Source organism: Anopheles funestus, chromosome 2RL (assembly GCF_943734845.2).
Source record: "Anopheles funestus chromosome 2RL, idAnoFuneDA-416_04, whole genome shotgun sequence".
In the NCBI taxonomy this organism is placed as follows: Eukaryota; Metazoa; Arthropoda; class Insecta; order Diptera; family Culicidae; genus Anopheles; species Anopheles funestus.
In genome coordinates, this window is record NC_064598.1 from 25,722,010 (window position 1) to 25,741,805 (window position 19,796).

The following is a 19,796-nucleotide window of genomic DNA, read 5'->3' on the forward strand; positions in this document are numbered from 1 at the left end:
ACCCTTTACTGTCTGTGTATGTGTGTTGGCGTACAAACTCGAACCTCACCACGATCCTCATAAAAATCTCGTCACCATCTCATCCGTTCGGCGTGTATCGGAACGCGCGCGCATCTCATTCAAGCTCGCGTACAGTGTGCATTTCGACGGCTTAGCGTACGGTTCGGTTGTCGGTTGTGTAGTCGCGCCCAGAAAGAAATACTCGTCGTTGGCGATCGTGTACTGCCCGTGAACAGGAGTGATCCAAAACACAAATCAACGTTAAGGTTCAAGGTAACTTTCACCACTTTGCATAGGGCGTAAGGGATTTGCTTTAGTCGGGCAAATAGGGGTTGTTTTTTGTCTCTAGAGAAAGTTTAGAAGCAGCCCCTTTTGTGTCCGGCCGTGCTGCCCGGTGATTAGCTGTTGGGAAGGGCCGGTAAAGGGAAACAAGCGGTTGAGCGGATGAGAAGTCGCGTCGAGTGATTTGTGTGGTTTTTAGAGAAGCCATTAGCTTGCCTTGTGCCTAATCAGTGTCTGGTGAAAAATTTAAAACCGCATGCACGATAAACCGGGGTTGCGTACCATCATCTCGTAGCAGGTGTAGACAGATATACAAATAAAGTAAAGGAAAAATTAAAACAAAAAAAATGAACCCATACGGTCACATGTACAAATACGCTATCCCTTATCAGTGCCGTAGCGCTGGATGTGTACAATGGACAGCAGATTGAGCATCGGAAATGCCAAAGTATTTCGTAAACTTTGATTTCACACCGTTCTGCCGATAACGATAAAATGTACACGCGCCACTCACGCTAGTCGATGTGCATCAAATCTCCATTTCCGGCCGCGGTTTAGAATAATCCAACCGGTTATGTTGACTGTTTTTTTTTCTCTTCTGTCGTCCTCCTGTTTAAAGATACGCCTATGCTGACGTGCGTTCCGATTTCGATCTGTATATCACCGTGGTGATCTTCAACCCTCCCAAAAACCGAAAAAGAAAAATTTCACCCCAAATCATAAAAATCGCGCCCAACTCTCTCTCTCACACACACAGCCAAGCGCGCACATTCTATTTCCCCGTTGTTTCGTTGTTTCAACCCCCGGGGTCAAACGTTGTGTGTGATGTCATGTTAATATCGTTTTGCTATTTAGTGGCTAGGCATGCTTCGCGGGTGACATCATTTTGAACAAAATAGTCCCCCCCCCCCCAAAGACTTACGGTTTTTGGTGCGCCAATACTATGCTTTAGAGAGGAAGCTGGCGCTACGCGTCTTGTTTTGTTTGGTCTGTTGAATGATCGTGGTTTTAGTTTTTCTTGTTTCTTTTTTTTCCTGCTGCGCGATCGTTTGTGTGTTTCTCTTTCTTTTTATTTTGAATGATCGCAACCCGAACGGGCGCGATGGCAATACTTGATCGTACCGGTGTTGGGGTGTGTTTGTGTGCGCGCTACTGTGGGGGTTGTTTTCATCTTCAAATAACACACGAAAGAGATAGCGTCATTGTTTTGGGATGAATTTTCTTACCAGGGGGTTTTGATCAAAGTTTAAGTTTCCCTGTTTTATGAAGTTTTTGAAGCCCCCCACCACCCCGAACCCTGTTTTGTGCGATAAGGATGGAAGTTAATTAATTTATTTTTATTTAGAAAACCACAAGCTGGTAAGCTACATCAAAGTGAAGCAAAAAGAACGGGAGGATCGAATAAAAATCAACAGTTTGCTGATGATCGTGGTTACGACCGTGTTGATCGATAAGCGGGAATTCTGTGCTAATGATGCAAAATGTAAACGCGTGACGTTCTAGTATAATGCGCTGCACTTTTGGAACAAAGTTTGGGCTGATTCTCTTCGCTAATCGTAGAACATTCCAAACCCATCGGAAGCTTGATAAGACGTGGGCAGAGGAGACGGCAGAGCTACAACACTTTTTTTTTAATTCTAATATAGCAACACATATCTGAGGTTTGATGGCGCTGTTTTGTGCATACGGCTCCAAACTGCTCCAAAGCAGAGGTCACGGTGTTGTGCAAGTTGAGATCATAAACAAACTGGAATCGGGCGATGATGACGGCATCTCATTGCTTTGCACGATCACGCTACTGATGGTCGATGATGACCGAGGGTGGCACGCCTCTAATAAGGTTCGGCCTGATGGAAGAACCGTTCTAAGCATTCATTGAGGTGTATTTGAAGGGATATTAAAATTTCGTTTTGAAATATTAAAAGCGATAAATATTATCACATTAGGTGAGTTTTATCGACCTTATGTTTACGGGGATTCTTTAACAGTACTACAAAAAAACGAATCAATTCCCGCATTATGTTTGGTTAACAGCATGAAATTCATTGTAATGCATTAGTTCAGTGCAACTCTCGATGCTTTTGTTTTAAAAACTCCGATCATAAACGTGTCAAATAGTTTACATACTTTAAGCAAATTGACTCGCTACCAGTAAATGTTTCTTCAACCGAAGCCACCAATACCAAAACCGGGCTGGAATGAAAAACTGGAAGCGCATATGTTTCATGTGGGTCACAATTGGCCTACGCGCATACCACCGGATTTTGTCGATAAACGTGCGCAAGTTACAAACGATCGCCGATGCGTTTCACCCCTTACAAACACGCTTTTGTGTGAGTGTGCGTAACCGCGTGTCTGCAGTTGTTGCACTTTACATTCACCCACGCCATAATACCAGGTGATTGTTGAAGAACAGAACATAACTAAAAAAAAAACGAAGAAAGAGGCCATTCAATATTACTAACGGCGATGGTTTGTTATTTTCTCCTTTAAAACGAAACATTCTTTGAAGGTGTGCGTGCGCGCGTACATGGAATGTGTTCTCGTTTAAAGCGCGATTTGTAGTTAAAAGGCCGTGGAAGCATTGTTTTGTAAAGGGCTTGCGAGAATTCCAACCGAAACGCGAAGAACAATAAGCAACTGGCAGCCCCCTAAAAACGGGTGGAAAACTCATTCTTATTCTTCGCGCGATCGGCGGAAGTTTTCTACATCAAGGGAGGAAGTTGATCGAGCAAGCCAAGGGATCGTGGAGGGTAACGCCCGGTTTTTGGGTGACTCGTATGCGACGGTGGGTGTTAGGTTTTGTTTTGATCGATCGTTTCGCTGCGCGTGGTCGTGAAGTGAAGGCGAGCATGAGTTAAACCCTTAGTGAGAATTCATGCAAACGAGCCAACAAAGCGAATAGAATTTGTAATAAATAATTTATTTTTTATAAAGTTATTAAATTGTTCTCAATCGGGTTCTTCAAACAGTAGTTTAAAGTAGTTTTTTCATACTACTCTGAAATTTTTATATTTTTAAGAAGTTCTTATAAAGGTCTACACAATACATAGTTTTGTATGTGAATTTAAAAAAAATGCTCTTGAATATGTATATTTAAATTTGAAATAGTTCAGAGGTTTCCCTTTATATCTTCCTAATGTACATATCTGCTGAATTAGTTTAAAATATTGTGAATTATTTGTTAAACTGTTGTAACAAAAATATTATGTGTAGATGGATTCATAGAGGTAATAAAGATATTGGTTACACTGCTAAGGGTTTTTTCTACCGCTCTTAGAAAGAGATTGATGGAAGATATTAAGAATGAGCATAACTTCCCGTATAGCTGTGATTGAAAAGAAAAATTCTTTGCATAGACGCCATTAAATGGAAAGTAGAAGCAAAAGGGGCCAGAAGCAATCGTTTGGAAGGAAAAACAAAACAATAAATACCACCGATACAACCCGAACGGCGCAAGCTAAACGTTTTCGTTCGGAATGAAAATGCACTTGCTTGAGTAACCCTTCAACAGGTCCATCAGCACAAATGGAAGGCGCTCGCCTGCACTTTGCATTGTTGTTTTTAAAATAGTTTTTTCTCCGCGGTCCGTTAATTCATCTGCATCGCGTAGAAAACAAAATGGAAACAAGAGGAGGAACAAAAACAAAAAAACCATATGGTTGCAGTTTCTTGGCACGTTGGCTTCCCCCCCATCCGTACTCCACATCAAAAGACCGCAAGGCACAAACACGAACCACATGGTACAGTGGAATAGAGTCTTCTAGCATTATAGGCGGTTTATCCAAAAATAACTTGGTGGGGTTGGTTGGTTTTTTGGTTTGATTTGCTAGAAACAAATATGTTCAAGACAGTTTTGCTTCGCTACGATTCTTTTTTGACCCAAGAGTGGAATCCATTTTCCAGCACTCGATATGGTTTCGATGGGTTTCGGAGTTTGATCGTGGTAGAATTAAATTTTACGACAATAATTTAGTTTTCCACCACCAAAAAGCTCTTAATCCACTAATTACTTTTTCGTTTTCAATATTATTTCACGATCATGGTTGTGTGCGAGAGTGTGTATTTTTAAAACGATCGTTGACATCGGCGTTTTTCCTTTTGATTTTTTGGTGTGAAGGCATTCAGGGAGTAATTTTTTTTTTGGGAAAACTAAACATCATTAAAGCAAATAATTTCATCCTGATTGCATATAATATTTTTTTTTTTTTTGCTCGGTTAGAACGGCCTGGCCATATCAAGACTTATTTTACCACGTAGCAGGATAGTCAGTCCATGCTACGGGGAGACGGTCCGGATGGGATTTGAACCCGGTCCCTGCCGTGTGGACGGGCGCCGTTTTTCACATGCACCACTGGGTCGCCCCGGATGGATATGGATATGGATACAAATTATGATGGAAATTAAACCTCTACTTTAATCAATATTTCTTCTATTATCCAAATATTTTCGTTATTTTTTAAATTCTCTTAATCTTATAGATGAAAACATTGAAATATTCCTTTTAGGACTGTTTAGCTTTGGACCTCTTTGCACTTACTTGTTCCTTTGAAGAAATATCAACTTTAAAATAATTACAAAAATACAACAAGCTAAACATTTAATGGAGTTTAATGTTTTACAATTTTAAAAATAGATTGATATTTATTATCGATATTTATATTCAAAACAATGAGTAAATAAAGTTGTTAGGTTTGCTTTTACAATTATACATTTAAACTATTTTATTATTTTCTTTACACCCTTATTGTTTATTAAAACAAATATTTTTCCTTCTTCTTCTGCTCGATTGCACTATGGTCTTACAGAATGGCAAATCTACTGTGGTCCATCATCTGGCTAATCGTGCTGATTGTGGTCGGCTTCTGGGTGGCCTTCTTCTGCGCCGGCTGGTACGTCCTCATCTATCCGCTGACGGTATGCGTGCCGGATATATCGGTAAGTAGCAGAAACATCATTCAACAAATGTATACCAAACCCACGAAACGTGGCTCAACCGAGAGAAAAAAAAACAAACATTCTAACACCGATTCTGTACATCCCTTTCGCTACTGCTTCCAGGTCGTGTCCGACTTCCTTCTACTAGGGGCACAGTTTGCGCATTACTGTGCCAAGAGCATGATGGAGGGCAAATCTCTGTTCTAAAGGTCGTGACCGTTAGGGGTTTTCAGTTATGTTCATAATTTAAATGCGTCGGTTTAATCCCGGTTTGTTGAGGCGGGGGTAAGGACAGTCTTACCGCTATGCAGCTCTGCAGCACGGTTGGTTTTAAGTTCTACAATAGCAGCATTAATTAACATTACGTTTTGTAAGTGTAAAGTCTATGCGTCGATGAGCAATAAAATTCATTGTGTTCACGGTTCGTTTTGCGTGCGTGTTTGATTTATTTTATCTATTTGCTTGTACAACATTTTTATAGGTCTTGCTTAACGAAATTACAGTGGGCTGATTCATCGATAACATTCAGGTTTGATTACACGTAACTACCGCTGATAGTAGAACCGCTTTTGATGGTGGGCGTAGGTCGTATTAAATTGAAAGGTAATTTCTGCTAATCGAAATGATTAATTTGTATCAATAGAGCGCCACACGCAAATGGTATTGATTGGTCAATAAATCTTTTTTTTTTGCTGTCCATTAAATTAACCTACCCAGGAATAGCCTTTGCCATCATAGTATTACATCTGCTGGTACTTTAATTCTGTGCTATATTGATGTTAAAATTTTGTATAAAAAAAGCTTCAAGCTTATGCCATAGTCTGAGAGTTGGACGTGAAATTTAAATCCACCGTCATCAATTTGGGCTCAAAGTCGTACTCAATTCCCTCAGAGCTTTTATACGCTCGTTCCTAGTGATAAGTAAGTTTTATCGTTTTCCGAAACTCGACTCACTGACCTCAAAAGACCATTTGGACGGAGGTTTGCATCGTTGCATAATAACTAAATCGAAACAATCGTCAATGGGCAAGTTTTGATAGTAAAACTTTTCATTTTACGAAACATTCGGCCACTCCAATCCTCAACCCTGATGTACCCGGTCCGGGCGTACTATCCATTGCGGTGCATAGGCATTATTCTACCAGGGGTTTTTTCTGTTGTTGTTATTAGGGAGGGATAGGTTCTTTTACCCCCAAAAAGGGTTTCACTCAAAAGCGGGGGTGTGTTTGTTGCATCTCGTTAATTGAATTCGTTGTGCATTGGTTTTACACACGAAGTCGAAGTCGGGCAGTCGGAACGAAACGGTGAAACTGGTAGAACTGGTGGTGAAGGAAATGCCATTATTCAAGTGGGAGAAATAATTAAAATTCATCACCGGTAGTGTGACAAACTATATTGGCTTGCTGTTGGTCTGCATAACCATCCTTTTCGGTGATGGAATGTGCTGGTCGCTGTGATCCATGGTGGACAAATGGGGAGCAGACGGAAGGATAGAATAATTCCTGTCTCTGTCTGTTTCTCTCTCTCTCTCTGCAATCCCTAGAAGTATGTAGTGGAAGTAGTTGCAACGATTTTACTTGCTCATGAAGGGATGTGGAAGAAAGTTTTTCGTTGTGAATATATTAAATATTGTTGGAGGTTAATATAGCAGCTTGTAGTTTAGTTTGTCCCTTGGCACAGTGAGCTTTGTGCATTTTGGGTTGTAAATGTTAGCTATGCTGTATTGATTTTTAAAGAGAGAATTCAATAAGAGAGGAAGTTACGAAAACGATGATATAAATAAGATTAAATTTTTATCATGCAGGGATTTTTTTAAATTTAGTTATATAATTATGTTTAGTAAAACAGTAGGGTTTTATGCCATTGCTAGTGGAATAAAAATTAATAGTTAGTTTTGTGTAGTGTTTATTGAATCTTTTGAAAAGAGACATTCATATGAATCTTCAGTGAAGAGTCATTCAAATCATGAGACAACTTCATATATATTTCAATATATTCAAATTTCAAGTTTCATAAATTCAAATGAATCCTGTAAAATCATTCAGAGTCATTCATTCAGTTTAAAGATTCATTCAGATTAATGAATCTGAATCAGATTCACTCAACACTAGTTTTGTGTCTTCAAAAATTTGAAATTTGGTGAGATTGCAAGGCTATTACAATGAAAAACATTGTACAAAATGTGACTAAGAATGTTTAAAAAATTCAAAAATTCTTTTCTTCTCGTTCTTTTTGCTAAAATCAGTTTTCGTTTCATATTAAGAGTAGTTAGTTGTCTTGAGAAGAAATGTTTTGCAGGACAGTTTTGTTAATATATTTATTAAAAGTGGCACTGGACGCCTCATACAATCATACTGCTGGCCGTTTTGTTCCAGTGTACAAAGAACACAAAATAAAAAACCTCTTCAGGACAGGACAGGCTACAAGTAAATATGTTCAAAAACGATCAGAAATATCTAAGACCTCTCGAGGTTTTAGTGCTACAAAAGAAGAAAACATAACCCAAATCAAATTTATGTCTATTTGTTTCCGTAGCAATCGTTATTTTTTGCTAGCCTTATTAAAAGCAGTAAAATCAGTTTGAACAGTTAATAAATAAAAATAAAGGAAAAAAAACGAATCTTAAACACATTAATCGTGTGCCATTTGAAAGTATCTAAAGCATGCTATAACCCACTATAAATAGCCCAGTATGTCAATATTGATATGATGTTTCCTGGTATTACTTAAACAGGCCAAAAGGCGATGGAAGACTTTTGGGAAATACACCAGCAGTATCAATCCGTTACACATACTTTAGGTGGTGCTTTTATTGAGAAAGTTTATCCGGCCATCCAGATCGTACACCACCGGGGCTGGCAAAAGGGGTAATCGAATCGCACTGTCAGCTTTACTTAAAAACTCCCATTTCTACCCTTTTCCCTACCTACCCTCATCCCGAAACACCATCGGTAAAGTGCAATTCGATCGGTAAGTATCGGTACCAGGGATCCATCTGGCACTCACGAATGCCACAGCTGAGCGGTGTTATGGAAATGTTTGACAGACAAATAAAAATCGAAACTGCAAATACCAAGTGAATCGGAAGGTTTATGCTGCCGTCATATTGTGAAGGGGTCACATAAAAATTGCATTACACCTTGGCGGAGCTGAAGCTCGTGTGCCGGTTTGCCGTGCAAAACAATACAGAATTTAATACCCCACAAACTACCCCCTGCTTTTATCAGCGAGCATCGAGTAAACGAGGTAATGCAACAGATTGCAGCCGGGCACACGCGGGAACGTACGTTTAGCGATGTAGCGAAAGGTTGGAATTTCGTTTCATACGCCAAGGGATTTTCCTATTCGCAGGCAATGCTCACCGCACGATATCGCCGAAAAAATCTCCCACAGGGCTTTTACTGGCTTATAAATATTTGTTTCCCCTTACTCCTGCCTTTCCGGGTGGGGCAGATCGGTACTTCCGGTATGGTGAAAGAAAAAAAAGAAAGAAAAGAAAAAATTGGCATAAAAGTTGAGAAAGTTGGGGCTAGGTGAGAGGAGATAAAAAACCAAAGGGAATGAACGAAACTTTTCACAATTTTTCCCACAGTCGATTTGTGATTTTGGACAGGACACTGGAAAAAATAAAACAACAAGCAAATTTAAATAAAACAAACACATGCACACATCCCCATCCTAAATCTGCAAGAGCCGTTGTATTTATAGTAAAATACAGGACAAAAAAAAACAAAACAAAACAAAAAAAAAAAACATGAACGTATAGCACACGAATGTCAGAAGATCGCAATGAATACGATTGAACGGAAGTTGAGATTGTAAAATCAAATACAAAATGTATGGACGACCAGGCAAACGCGGTACCGGTGGAACGGTGGTAACCGGTCGGGAGCGGGCATGGTTCCGGGTGACGTGATGTCAAGGATTTGGAAGGAAATGGGAATCTGATAACATTATACATACATGTATGTATACCCCGAGCGTGTACATATATTTCCATTGAACCCTGGCAAAAGGCGGAAGTGTCTTCGGGCGTTGAAACTAACGAGCGACCGGGTGTGCCGAGGTGCCCTCGCGTTTTGTTTTTGTTTCCGTGAACAGTTTTCGTCCTTCTGGCTGCTGGCAATACGGTTTACGGTGCGGCCATGTCACTTGTTGTTACCGGGTGAGGTTAAATGGAATCTTTTTTTTTTTACTTGTTCGGTTTCGATTTTCTGTTTACTTTCTTTCTTTTTTGCCTATTCAGTTTTCCAAATTTTCCACACGAATAATTTTTCAGCTACTTGCTGGAAAGATTTGAAACGATTGTTTTTTGGAGGTTTGGAGTTACAAGAAACACTACGAAGGGAAATGAGTTGTAGGAACTAAGAATCAAATGTAGAATGGCAGCGATACTACTGGTTATTTGGTTAGTTTCATATCATCTCAGGTACAACACCTTTTCCATCGCTCTCTGTGACAGAATCAGAACGGGAAGTAATGGAACTTTGTACGGCACTTAACATATGGAAAGTTGTAATGGTTATCAGCAATCTTGTTTGAATTTTACCACGTAACTAATAAGTATAATAATTAAAATAATGTATAATAATAATGTATTATAATAATGTATCGCCACTCACTGCCGGATTTTAAGTCGAAAGAGTTTTTAAACATTAGTTTTAATTTCCACATGTCCAAGCTTCCGTAACAGCAATTTTCATCTCACTTTTATCTCAACATTGTCATTGATTGTTGCAAACATTACTTACGCATTTTGTCTTCAATGCGTATATTTTTGCAGACATTATTTATCTTTTCTGATAAAACATGATCTTTATTTTATATTTGTTACTTTACTCTAATGTATTTCTAAAGTAGAATTAACGCTACTAGGTGTTTTAAATCGATAGTGGCCCAAATCACCCTTCGCTGTTTGCATACTTTTAGGCGTTTACTGAATTGTAGGGGTGTATTGTAAAGGGTTGTTAAATTCAATTTCTGGTTTTAGTAGTATTATTTAAAAACACATTTGAACAGAAATTAAACCAATTTTTTTTATTAATGATCACTTGAAATCTCGAACTAATTATTTTGACTGATATGCTTTGTGTTAAACAAGTTATGTGTTTTTAAACTAAATATACCGTTGTTGATACATGACTTTTACATATCTATCCTGCAGTACGAATTTCAAAAAATATTGCAACATAACGTCATTGCTTTGAAAACAACCACCAACAAAAGAAGTTCTAATGGTAAAATAATATATAATGAGTAATAAGAACAGTTTTAAACTTGCAGCTGCTTAAGCTTTAGCTGATGTTTTGAAGTACTATAAGGAGTTTTTTTCTACTTTTAATACTACATGTGGAAGGGCTGCTAAATTGACATAGTTGCTAATCTTATTATACTAAGGATAGTATTTTTCTTGCTTGCTTCTCAGATACTTGGAGTGATTCTTCACTAAACAAATGAATCTTCAGTTAATATCATGCGGCATGACATTGCCAAGAGAGGGAACATTATGTGGAGTTTCTTTTGACTCTCATTTGTATCCCTCAGAGTTTTCGTTAGCCATGATGATGGGCAAAAAGGCACAACGCCACTTCACCAGCCAACAAACGAACGTCAGCTCGTACGATGTCGGGTTCAGGCGAAAAGATGTTGCGTACTACCAACTTTGTCTGTCAATGAGAGTCGTACCACTATCGACAACATTGTCACAGACAGTGCCGTTAAATCAGCCCGAAACATACCATGCGGAGTGGAAGAGGTTTTTTTTTGTGTGCCTTCTTCAACGCCTGTCTTTAACGAAATTTCAACCAACCTGCCAACGGCACTGCGGTGGAAAGTATCAAAGTTCCAAGGAACATCTAAACCTTTGCACGGTACAATGTTGATACCTTGCGAAACCTTCAAACGGTGCGACCAGTTCACGGGCCACATCTTTTGCCGGCGGGCTCCGCTTTGGTTCCGCTCAACCGGCAGCAACCTGTAACGGTTCTCACGTGGTGCAGGTGGAGTGAGCAAACTTCACCAAACTGCACCACAGCGTTTGCTCGACGGAATGGGGTTTTTGGACGCCCGCGCTTCTACCTCCGGAGACTGATAAGAAGATTGGTATCCTGTTGCGCGAATCACGCCCCGTGTCCTGTCAGCGCAGTGCTTTTGACTTTTACATTAAATACATTTCACGATTCACGAATTCTGTAACGTACCATTGTGTGGACCCGAGGGAGTGGGTTTTGTGAGTGGAAAGTATGTGGCTGAAATGAAGGTATTTGGGGTTTTCATGTGGTAAAACACTGACAGGCATGGATGGGAAATTTTCTATTCCTAAATCGCTACAATGAACATTGATTAAATGTGTGTCTCTTTTTTATATTTTACATATGTTGTGTATGCAGTGGGAAGTGATGATTGAGCAGAGGTTTAGAGAGGTTTAAATAAAAGAGAAAATAAAAATCCTTTTATGTTACCGTTGAAACACCATTCAAATGTGTTGAGTAGGAACATTGAGTAGGTTCCAGAAATAGAAGAGCTATTGGAATTAAAAAAGCTAACAATAGAATTAGCAGATAAAAATGAACTGAACAACTTTCTTTTCTCCTGTACACTATAGTTTTTTTTTCGAATAAAATATGCTCTATATTTTTACATTACAGGAAATTCATTCGCTTTCACCTGTAATGTTTCGGTACAAAAGTGATCTCTTCTTTTTTTCTCTTATCCTTTACACAAAGGAACTTTGCTTTGGAAAAATAGAACTCCTGGGAAAAAATACTCCGGAAAGTCATACCCATTATGCGACGTCAGTTGAGAACATGGTACCGTAGAAAATTTTTTCCTCATAAGGAATGAAAGGAATAGTTTCACCATAAATTCATCTCATTCTTTACCAGCATGATATGATGATTTGTTTAATCTGAAGATAAAGCAAATCGTCGGTTAGTGTGTATGTGTGTGGCTGTATGAACGCGCGACCGTGTATGGGTGTTGGTTTTTGTAACCACATTCCCGGGATGCTGCAGGATGCTGAATGATGACAGACACTTTGATAGTGCCCTTTCGTCAGCTTGCGCTGCAGGACCGTTTTGCTGCAGGAACAGAAACACACACACTGTCTATCATATGAAATTAGCGGTAGCGTTGTTCAAGCAACGGTTTGTGAAACAATGAAGCAATCTCGGCAAAACCCTCCGAAATGTTAGCTCGGTTTGGCTGCGGTGGTTTAACACTGTTACGGTCGAATGGTTCTAAAATGCTCCCACCGAATGAACGACTCGCTTTACCGATGTATAGCTCGAAGCGTAACACCGTTTCCCGCCTGTGATATGAACCTGGTGTCAGGTTGGTAGCGCTTTAAATTTGCCGGACTGCGAGTGCGTCATACAGCCATATACGGGACGGTTAGTTGGCTGTTCTGAGATGGACGACAAGGTGACGAGTTGGTACGTACAGTTTCCGACAAGGAAAAGCTGTTTGCACACTTCCTTTGCAATGCGGAAGACCATTTAGCTACAACCAGAGCAGTGGCTTGACCATGGTCAAGATATGATATCCCGGTCAGGAATTGGTCTACGATCTGGTACGGTCCGAAACCGTAATGCATTGATCGGAAAATTTGTGCTACCCAGTCGAATTGATTGATGGAACATATGCTTCCTTGAGTAGACGCCGTAGGTCATTTCGGTTGATGAAATTTGTCTGAAAAGCAGGTTAAACGTTACGAAATGGTTTAAGGTAGAGGTAGAGTTGAATCGAAAATGTGCGAGTGAGTTGAAACAAAAATGAGTTGAAACGAAACGTTTGATACACATGAGTTGAAACGGAATACATGTGTACAATACCCAAACTAGCCAAATAAATATACTTCTCGTTCTGCCTAACTATCAAATCGGCATAAGCTAACAAGCGGGCTAGTCTGATCGGCAAGGACATGAAACGGGATCCCTCTATATATTCTATATTCCTTCTACATATTATATATATTCTTTTTTATATTTAAACCTTTATTTGAGTTAAAAGAAACTTATTTCAACAAATTCGCAATAAAAAACCTTAATTTATACATTTTGCTAAATTTCCCAAAAAAGCCAAGGCTTTTTTCTTTTATTTCAATAAGGACGGCCAGGCCGTATGACTTTTAAACTAGTCTTAATAACTAATTAACTTCTACTTAATTTCTACATATGCTGAGCTTTGTTGAGGGACATTTCCTTCCCTCAACAACGGAATACACCTGGAAAAAAGCTAAGGCTATAGCCTTACGAAATTTTCAAATTTATAGATTGTTTTTTTATTAGTTTTTATTATTTTTTTATTTTAAGCATGATTTGAGGGAAAAGCAACTTATTTCAACAATTTCGCACTAAAATAAATCAATTTATAAAATTTTGCTAAATTTCTAAAAAAAGCTAAGGCTATATAGCCTTAGGAAATTTTCAAGTTTTTAGATTTTTTTTATTTTTTAAAATTATTTTTCCTCCTTTTTTATTTTAAAGCATTATTTGAGTGAAATGGTAATCATGGTAATGGTAATCATGGCCCCACAACTATAGTTGGGGCTGAGGGCCAAAACTGAGTTGTCTCACTAAAAAGAGTTGTTATTCTTATCTCTAGTTTAAGGCTGAAGAACTAAAATGCTTGTGCAACCTTCTTTATTGACTGTCTTTTTGATAAGATTTAACTACTTATGTGTGATGATGAGTAGTGTGTTCTTTGAACAATGTGATTACATAGACATATCATAATTTTTATATTAATTTAGTAAATAATGTGCAGCAGCGGATCCCATCCAGACCGTCCCCCCGTAGCAAGGACTGACTATCCGGCTACATGGTAAAAATAAGTCTAGTAAGCCAGAAATGGCCGTCGTGACCTTGTAAGGTCATTAAAGCAAAGAAGAGAGAATGTGCAGCTATAAGGTGAATAATTTAACCATTAGATTTGAGCTTCAAATCGCTCGTTCGAAAGTTTGTTCTTAAAAGCAATAAAAACATTATCGATTGCATACATGTAGGCGTTAGAGGATTAATGCGTTAATCTAATGGAATTATGAACAAAAGAAGATACAATGTTTATAAACTTCTCATATGCAAATATGCATATCAAATTAACATCCAACATTTGCCATTTAGTGGAAAAAATTTATTGTTCCTTTTCTGCTGCATACAATGATGGTTAAGAGACGCAAAAAAATATGAGGTTGTACTATACATAAGATCATGTAAACATCGAACCCATGAAGCACGGAAAAAGGCAAGTTATACCGAACATAAATATAAACTCCCACTGCCATGTCTGCACATCACAATTAACATTCGGGTTCTTGTTTTGTTTCGCCACGTAATAATATTCAATCATGGCGCTTCGCTGAAACGAATTTCAACCAAGCTTTACCAACCAGTTTCAAAGTAGGGCGAGGTGCTATAAAAACCAAAACCAAAAAAAAAAAAACATAAAAAAGCGTATAACAAAAACATGATGAAACAACGAACATGATTAAGCTTTGCATTGTTATTGCGGACGCACTGGATGAAACTGGTGTTCCTTTTGGGGATTTGAGTGAAAAACATTTTCACTCCAGTGCATCTGATTTCCCCCCCCCCTTCTTGTGTGTGTGTGTGTGCTCGCGACTGAAAGAGTGGCCTTACAGTTCATCACCATCGGTGGGATCAGCATCGAGTGAACCAGTTGTTGCGAACAGTTGCATTATTGATTTCGTTCGATCCATTAATCATTAATGTGTTGGATGTATGTATGTTTGCAAATGCCGGTTGATCGGGGATTTGGGAAGAGTGAGCCTCAATTTGTCGTTCATTCTCGGTGAAACAGGAAAAGGGGGGGCGAGATCGGGTGGTATGGATGGTATCGCACACCACTAAGAAAGGCGACAAGAAGGTATCACCAATCCCTCCGTAAAAGCCAAAATCGTTTCATGAAAATCCCTTCGTGGCTTTGGTACTGCTTGATGAAAAAATCAACCTTGGACATTGGTTCATGGGAGGGGTGATGCGACGTACAGCCCCATTATGGTCGAACAGGATCAAACACGCTGTGATCAACACGTTCTTTCGTTCATTACCAACCTTGCAGTAATCAGTAGGGGCCATGTGCGTGCTGGAAGAGAGCTTTATTTTAGTTACAATCATCCAGCCAATGAAGAGCATCCCACCGGAGAAATCTCAATGCCACAAGCACCGTAAGGCCGCCGCATTGCACAATGAACCACGATTGTGGCGGAGCGCGAAAGAAGGCTTCATATACCACGTCCGATCTTCTCCGTTCCCCGACGCAGGCAGCGCAACAAGCAGCACAAATGGGTCAGCAGATTTTATGAAATGTGATTTCATGAAATTATCAATAATTGATTTATCCAATTATTTTATTTCACTTTTATCACTTGATTATCCGTCGGGCGTGTTTTCGGTGTCGGGGGTGTTTTTTTTCCTCGGGGATGGCTTTTTTGCGGGGGTGGCCAAAGGAGTTTGACGGTTCTGGGAAGGTGTCGCTACCAGTAAGCGAGTCGCTGCGATTTGCGATTCCGGGATTGAGCAATGAATAAAATTTCGTGTTCCGTGTTCCGAAAAAGGTACGCTGGCGAGTACCGTTTCGGGGCACACATAACTGGAAAGGAATGTAAATTTTAACCCCCAACACTCCTCCTCTACTTCCAGCAACACGTATGGGATCATACCGATTCCGGTGTGTTTGGGTATTTTGGGAAGCTTTTTTTTTCGGTGAGCTTTTTCCGAATGGTTCAATGCAAATGGCATGGACGAAGTGAAAAAAAAAATAACAACGAGCCCATAGTGAGTGAAGCGAATTTTCGCACATACACCGGCGGTATAGGAAGGCATATATTAGCATTGAATACGTGAAACGAAGTCATTAAATTTTAATTCCCACCGTTGCTTGCGCTACGCGTTTGCCGTGCCGGAAGTGCGAAAACGAATTCGACATCCGGCACACGGCTGGCAGGCAAATGAACGGAAAGGTATTGCCGTTGGGGTAGACATTCGTCCACAGATCCACTGTATGATGGTATTGATTTTTAACTCAAATTCGAGCCACTCATAAGGTGGCCATTTTGGGGGAACGATTCCATTATTTGCACAAACTATTGAATGGTGGTAATAGGATGGTAGCAAGTAGTGCAGGAATTTGTTACATATTAAAAAATAGATGTTTTCAACATTTTTGCACTACGATTACTTAGTACAATCTCGACTTAAAACCATTAAAAAAACGATCCGAATTGAAATTATAACTGGAAAACAATTGAACATATTTTAGTGAATGTTTGTTTTTCCTTCTAATGGATTCCCTTGCAGAGGTACTGTAAATTATATTTTTTCTACAATATTGGAATGGACTCAGTTATTAAATCCAATCGAGAGCATTAGCGGGAAATGTATAACGCTTTTAATTTCCCTGTACATAGTATAAAACCTCCTTTAATAACCTCCTTTACAATGATGTCTCCGCCATTGTAAGTTCAAGTCAGAACCGGGTATCAAATCCCATCTGGACTGTCTTAGCAAGGACTGGTTTTCCGCCTAAGTGGTAAATACCCGTTCTCTCCAATTTCTCGGCTTCGCGGATGACCTCGACATCACCGAACGGACATCTGCGGCTGTGTGCGACGCGTACACCCGACTGAAACACGAGGCCGTTAGGATTGGATTGAGGATTAATACGACGAAGACAATGTACCTGCTTGCCGGAGGCTCTGACCGTGATAGAGCCCGACTCGGGAGCAGAGTATCAGTTGACGGCGACGATCTCGAGGTGGTAGAGGAGTTCTGCTACATTGGTACGATCGTAACTTCGGACAACAACATGAGCAGCGAAATCCGACTGCGCATTGTTCAGGGAAATCGTGCCTACTACGGGCTTCACAAACTCCTGCGATCCAGAAGGCTCCAGCAACACACGAAATGTACGATATATCGCATACTGATACGTCCGGTAGTTTTCTACGGGTATGAGTCCTGGACTTTGCTAATGGAAAACGCAAAAGACTGGCGTGCCAAAGGCTCTCTTTGGCATTATGTGCGAACAGGACGTGTGGAGAAGTAGAATGAACCACGAACTAGCTGAGCTATTTGGAGCTCAGCAGAAATTCTGAAGGTTGTCAAAGCCGGAAGGATACGATGGCTGGGGCACGTGATAAGAATGCCGGACTCAAGCACCACCAGGAAGATGCTCGTCAGCGACCCGTTCGGCACGAGACGTAGAAGACCACAGCGAGCTCGTTGGCTGGATCAGGTGTAGTCGAACCTGTCGGAGATCAGATGCAGTCGTCGATAGAGGACTGCAGCCTTGGACCAAGTTTCCTGAAAACAGTTTGACGACCTGGCCATGTCTTCACGACGTGCTCGACCAAGAGCAAGCCAAGAAGAAGAAGAATAAGTTGTACGATGAATCCACTAGCATACAGTGAATTATACTCGCCATGCTCCGGTGGGCTGGCTATTTCATCAGAATGCGCACCGAAAGATCCATTCCACAAAGCTTTTACAGGCCGTTCACATTGACAAAAGAAGCATGGCAGGCCCAAGTTCAGCTTTTGTTTCCAAAATAAAAGGTAATATTATTTATTATTAAATCAATATTATTTATGTAATATTGATTTACGTAATATTATTTATTATTATTAAATCAAAATAAATAGCTAAGTAAACAACATAAAAAAATTAATACAATTCTTCAATAATATCATAGATTCAATTAATTTGAAAGAGTTTTAACGTGCTGTGTCCAATCCATAGCGCTTTCGTCAGGATTCTTGGGATAAGTTTTCCTGGGCGTAAATATAATGCCAAATGGCAAAAACAACTTTTTCGGTATCGCTTTTATCAAATCAATTTACCTGATGCTAGTAACTCGTAAATAATATTCACATATTGCACATATGTTAATCATATTCAAACGTTTAGAGCACAGCTTATGTACCATCAGTTAAGACATTTTTTTTAAACAATAAGATCATCACAAAACAACCAAACCCTATGAGTATCCATAACTGCTCCTGCTGGAAAACACTAATTTGCATACTAAGTAGTTCGTCGATTTAATAGCTATTCTTTTCGAACGGTTCCACACGTCATAATGAGCAGGGATTGTTTCGTACGGTACCAATTTGAAATTTAATACCCGCACACGTTAGAAAGCTTTTTGTGCATAATACTTCTTAAGGTGAATAGCATTAATTTGACTCACCCCAAACCTGGACCTGACCTGATCCGGGGTTTTCGAAGGGGTGAGAGGGTACGTCGTTCATTGAAAGGATGGTTTGGTTTACCCAATTGTCTCATTCATTGATTGTTCTCATTATTATCCGTAATCATCCACCAAGTGCCTGTGAATGTGGCCTGAAATCGGATACTATTCTACGCAGCTCGTCCACAATTGATGCTCGTTAAAGGTGAGACAATGTCAGCTTTAGAGCAGCGATATGCAGCCATTGATACGCATCCGTAACAAAACAATAAACTTCGCGCCCGTCACAAATAAAGCTGCGGGGATAAATCGTCTTGAATTGTGTTCCATTTTTCAACGGTTGGTAAATAGTTACGCCATTCCATTGCAAAAGCCACCTTTGTTTCGGGTCGGGGCGTGTATTGTTTGTGGCATTAAATGGCCAGTAGTTTAATGGCCGTTCGCTTTAGAATTTCACCGAAATTCATAGAAATAAGGCGATATATCATGAAGGTGATGGACATTAAGGGAGCTTTGTTGTTTCCTTTCAAGCTTCCTATGGAAACCTATTTCCTAGTTGGTGATTAGAAGTTTGATTCTTAAGCATTAGCATATTCACCATTATGATCGAAGAAAGGGAACGATTTTGGCGAAGTGGTTGGTGAGAATGTTTGGAATTTCTGGAAGCTTGTGAACAAGAGCTAAAGTTCCAGTGGGTTGAGAGAATATCCATGAAATGACAACTCTGTTTAACGTTGTCTTTGGCTTTTATGAAACACCTGTCCCCATAGGTATCACAGTATAACCTTCCTACGCCATAGCTTCCTGCTCCGTCTCCGTCAGGCTTTTTGTGCAGTGCAGCACTGCATGTGGTCCAATTCTTAGACATGTTCACAACTCTATTTATTGGTGTTATCACCGCACGGTCGCACGGTTATCTGCGCTTCACACGTCGGTTGAAAACTTTAATCAAAATCTAATTAAACGATCCACTCGACTTAACAAAGGCAATATTGTTTCGGCCCGTAACTGTGGCCGTACACATGGTGAACACACGTGGTTCAAACGCACACTCAATAAAGGCCTTTTTGTTGGTATCATATACGTATTGAGTGCATGTATGTACGTTACGGGCGTAACCGTGGTTGCCTGCAAAACGACTTTCCTTGCCCTGCTGAGGACGCCTACAATCGATGTATTGTTTACCATAGCAAGGGCGGTTAACCGTAACGCATGGAGAGGCAATGGCAAATGGCTTTCTATGCGTGTGTTCTAGCGATAGTGAATGGTAAAAGACACTCGATCGGTGGTTAATGCCGTTGGGGAAGCTTTTGTGCCTTTCCCGGGGTGAACTGTTGTAGGCTGCACTGGTCAAGGGATTAAAAGTA

General features: G+C 39.9%; 1 protein-coding gene across 2 annotated transcripts; it reads left to right on the forward strand.

The window, feature by feature from the left end:
* Positions 1 to 100: 100 nt before the first annotated feature.
* LOC125766672 (uncharacterized) lies at positions 101 to 5,644 on the forward strand. 2 transcript variants are annotated; one of them, XM_049432903.1, is made up of 3 exons: positions 101 to 260; positions 5,091 to 5,220; positions 5,344 to 5,644. In XM_049432903.1, the coding sequence occupies exons 2-3, from the start codon at positions 5,092 to 5,094 to the stop codon at positions 5,425 to 5,427; spliced, it is 213 nt and encodes a 70-aa protein (XP_049288860.1). In that variant the 5' UTR covers positions 101 to 260; position 5,091; the 3' UTR covers positions 5,428 to 5,644. The 2 variants fall into 2 exon arrangements, with proteins under 2 accessions (XP_049288860.1, XP_049288858.1); XM_049432901.1 differs by having other exon boundaries at positions 103 to 273.
* Positions 5,645 to 19,796: the final 14,152 nt, after the last annotated feature.